The sequence below is a fragment of the Chrysochloris asiatica genome, unplaced genomic scaffold, assembly GCF_000296735.1.
Source record: "Chrysochloris asiatica unplaced genomic scaffold, ChrAsi1.0 scaffold00040, whole genome shotgun sequence".
Taxonomy (NCBI): domain Eukaryota; kingdom Metazoa; phylum Chordata; class Mammalia; order Afrosoricida; family Chrysochloridae; genus Chrysochloris; species Chrysochloris asiatica.
This window is the reverse complement of record NW_006408558.1, coordinates 18,857,430-18,861,580: the sequence shown is the minus strand read 5'-3', so window position 1 is coordinate 18,861,580 and position 4,151 is coordinate 18,857,430. Positions and strand designations below refer to the sequence as shown.

The window sequence follows — 4,151 nt, the reverse complement described above, 5'->3', positions numbered from 1 at the left end:
GCTCGGGCTCGGCTGGGCGCACTCCTTCCCGGCCGCCTAGCCGAGTGAACGCCCGGGGCCGCGCCGCAGCCCTTCGCACCCCTATCATGCCCCGGGCCCGGGCAGTGATCGCCGACGCAGTCAGGACACCATGCCCGAGGGTGGCGACGGCGGGGAAGCGCCCGCACTCATCCTGGACGGCGAACCGCTGCGCGAGGAGGTACCGGCGTGGGTAGAGGGGCTGGAGCCGGGCCGGGCCGGGGAGAGTAAGGGCGAGGGTCAATCCCTGGAGAGGCCTGCGGAGGGGAGGCCCAATTGGCGCCCCTATGGCCGGTGACGTCATCGGGGTAATCCTGAGTCCTGCCTGGGGGTCCTGGGACCCAAGGGTCTGCGTGGAGACAGGGGTGGGGTAGCTGCGCAAGAATGGGGAACGACTCTGCCCCCGGTGCCCCTTCCTCCTGTTTCGCCCACCCTGTGACGTCAGTGCCTGCCTCCCTCTTTCCCTCCCGCCCCCCACATCCCTATTTCACAATGTGACCCAGTCATCACCCCCAAACCCTGGGTCAGGCCTTCAGCCCGGTCCTGCTGCTCACGAGGTGCCAGGCGACGCCTGCATTGCAGCAGAGGCAGCAATGACTGGAGGGGGGGCAGGAGGGAGGAGGGGATCAGGAAGGGAGGTGCCTCTGGTACCCCCTCTTCCCTCACCACCACCATTACTACCACCCCATCCACACAGCAAGGCCTGGGGTCCATCACAAAGACCTGGACCCCAGGTGGTCCCTCCCCAGCCCTAGCCAAGAAGGACCTGCAGGTGTGCTAGGCCTTGGGTGGGGTACTGTGGGTGACCAGGTTGGGAGTGGGCCTGTACACGTGACTGGGGGGAGGTAGCATGTTTGTGTGTTGTTGTGAGTGTGACTTAGGGTGTGTATTCCTTACACCTGTGTGGACATGTATGCAGTGTAGCTGCTGAGGGTCTGAAGAGCTCCTCAATTTGGATGCATCAGCAATGTTGTGTGTGCATGGTGTGGGTGGGTCCCCAGAAAGAAGGCTATCTGGTGGGGTTGGAGTGTGGTAGTTGTGGTGGGGGAGTGCACTGTGGTTAGGTGAGGGTCTGGCATGTCTCTGGGCTTCAGTTAATGTGTAATATATATGTGCACACATGCCCTGTAGTATATGTGTGTGTGCACATGTATGTGTGTGTGCCCTGTGGACAGGTGCAGGTTCAATATGTTTTCTATCTTGGATAAACAGGCAGGTGGTCCTCCTGCAGTGGTTCATGTTTGGGGGTATCTGATGAGTGGGTTTGTGTGTAACTGGTATGGGGTCCAGGTGGCTGTATGCCCCTGTGGTACGTGCATTGTTGTGTGGGAGTGGCTATCGATCCCCCTAGACTGGACTGGGCTGGGGCTGTAAGTAGTTCCTCTCCTCCTCTCCTCTTGGGCCTCTCAAGACCTGGTAGGACTAGGACCAAATAGGTGGCCCCTTATCCTACCTTTGCTGTTTTCATTTGACTTCCTCTTCCTTTCCTCACCTTTCCCTTCCTCACCTTTCCCTACTTCTTTCTTACCTTCTTCTCTTTCCATGGGCAGCTAGGGGGGACGTGGGGGCCATGTTGGCAGCTCTGCCAGCAGAGATGGGTCAGGCCTTCAGGACCAACAAGTGGCCCCTGACACCTAGTAACTGTCTATCCTACCCTCTCCCTCTGAGCAGATGGGGAGTGGAAGATGGCCCTCCATCTGCTCCCCACACTCTAAGACTCACGCCTCACCCCAAAGCTCCCAGCTCTTCCTCTTTCCCACTACTTAAAAGTCTCTCCTGAGTCTCCTGCCATCTCTAGTGGATCCAAGGGACCAGCGGGGATAAGAGGATAACAGTGATAATATTTATTCCCATGGCCACACCCTGTGCTAAGATCTTCACATGTAGGATCTCCTTGAATCCTCACAACAACCCCAGTTTACAGATGAGGAAATTGAGGCCCAGACAGGATGAGGGACCTGCCCCTGCCACATAGTAAGTGGTGGAATCAGTACTGGATCCTGGGCAGTTGGGTTCCAAATCCCATGTGTTCACCCCTGGACCCTTGCCACCATGGCCCCAGATCACCAGGAATAGGAATCAAGACTCAGCAAGGGCAGGGACAGAGCTGGGACTAGAAGACAGGTTTTTCTGTGCCAGTCTGGAGTCCTTCCCTATCCTCACAGAGATGGGTTTGGGTATCCAGGTACCCTTAGTGGAGGACAGGTACCCTTAGTGGAGGACAAGAAAGAACAATGCAAAGGCGGTAGGTTCCAGGGACAGAGGGACCTGGATCTGGGAATGAATTCGGAAACTCTCTTCTGAGTTAGCCAGAAATGGAATCCTTCAGAGCCTGTTTCCTCCGTTAGAAGGCAGGGAGTCATAGACTCCTGTGTTAACGCAACCTCCCCTCTGATTTCCTGCAGCAGCGACCCCTGAAACCATCCCTGGGGGGCTCTCTGTGCCGAGAGTCACACTGGAAATGCCTGTTGCTCACACTGCTCATCCACGCTTGCGGTGCAGTGGTGGCCTGGTGCCGCCTGGCCACTGTGCCACGGCTGGTCCTGGGCCCCGAGGCTGCCCTGGCCCGTGGAGCCGGGGGCCCGCCGCCCACCTACCCAGCTAGTCCATGCTCCGATGGCTACCTGTACATCCCGCTGGCCTTCGTTTCCCTCCTCTACCTCCTCTATCTGGCTGAGTGTTGGCACTGCCACGTGCGCTCCTGCCAGGCACCCCGCACGGACGCCAGCACCGTGCTTGCCTTGATCCAGCGGCTGCAGCACGCTCCTCCATGCGTCTGGTGGAAGGCCACCAGCTACCACTATGTTCGCCGCACACGCCAGATCACACGCTACCGGAACGGCGATGCCTACACCACCACACAGGTCTACCACGAGCGGGCCGACAGCCGCACGGCGCGTGGCGAGTTCGACTACTCAGCCCACGGGGTCCGCGACGTCTCCAAGGAGCTGGTGGGCCTGGCCGAGCACGCAGCCACACGGCTGCGCTTCACCAAGTGTTTCAGTTTTGGCAGCGCTGAGGCGGAGGCATCATACCTCACGCAGAGGGCCCGCTTCTTCGGAGCCAACGAGGGCCTGGACGACTACCTAGAGGCCCGCGAGGGCATGCACCTGAAGGATGTGGACTTCCGCGATTCCCTCATGGTCTTCGCTGATCCCCGCAGCCCCCCCTGGTATGCCCGCGCCTGGGTCTTCTGGCTCGTGTCCGCTGCCACACTGTCCTGGCCCCTGCGGGTGGTGGCAGCCTATGGCACAGCCCACGTGCATTACCAGGTGGAGAAGCTCTTTGGGGCCAGCTCCCCACCTCCTGGGGCAGTGCCCAGTGGGCCCCCACTCTCCCGCGTGGCCACAGTGGACTTCACTGAGCTCGAGTGGCACATCTGTTCCAACCGCCAGCTGGTGCCCAGCTACTCTGAGGCTGTGGTCATGAGTGCTGGCTCAGGGGCCTACCTCCGAGGCTGCCAGCGCTGCCGCCGCTCAGTCAGCAGCAACTCGCTGCCCCCAGCCCGACCCAGCGGGCCCCGCCTGCCCTTCAGCCGCAGCCGCCTCTCGCTGGGAGCCGGGGGCCGGGCCACACCAGGGGTCTTCCGCAGCCTGAGTGGGGGGCCTCTGGGGCGCCGTGGAGAGGACACAGAGCCCCTGGAAAGTCCCCCATGCTATGAGGACGCCCTTTACTTCCCGGTGCTCATTGTCCATGGTGACAGCGGCTGCCAGGGGGACGGACAGGGGGCACTCTGACACCCCCCAACCCCCCTAACCCCCCGGCCCTCAGAGTGGTTCCTTCCCACCATCCCACCATGGGTTTAGATGCCTGAGTAATTGTTATCCAAAACAGGAGAGAGACTGGTCAGCCATGAACGTGGGTTGGGGTGGGGGTCCTTACACAGGTCATTGCTGGGGGTGAACGGCCCCTCAGTTGAGTCTATGAACCATCCCTGGAGTGACTTCCTCCACCACCCCCATATCCCACCTCCCTGATGGCCGATCATCTGGTATGAGGGTCACTCACACTGGACAATGGAGGAAGCTTCCAGAAGGCTTAGGATGGGAAAGGAGTCCTGGGGACAGCTGTGGTCTGCACCAGAGGGCTGCGTGTGGGCTCTTGCCTGCAGTAGCTGAGCCCTCGAGCAACCC

The 4,151-nt window shown here is 60.5% G+C and overlaps 1 protein-coding gene across 1 annotated transcript; it reads left to right on the top strand.

The window, feature by feature from the left end:
- Nucleotides 1-130: 130 nt before the first annotated feature.
- TMEM151A (transmembrane protein 151A) lies at nucleotides 131-3,755 on the top strand. The gene is made up of 2 exons (XM_006860892.1): nucleotides 131-199; nucleotides 2,424-3,755. The coding sequence occupies exons 1-2, from the start codon at nucleotides 131-133 to the stop codon at nucleotides 3,753-3,755; spliced, it is 1,401 nt and encodes a 466-aa protein (XP_006860954.1).
- Nucleotides 3,756-4,151: the final 396 nt, after the last annotated feature.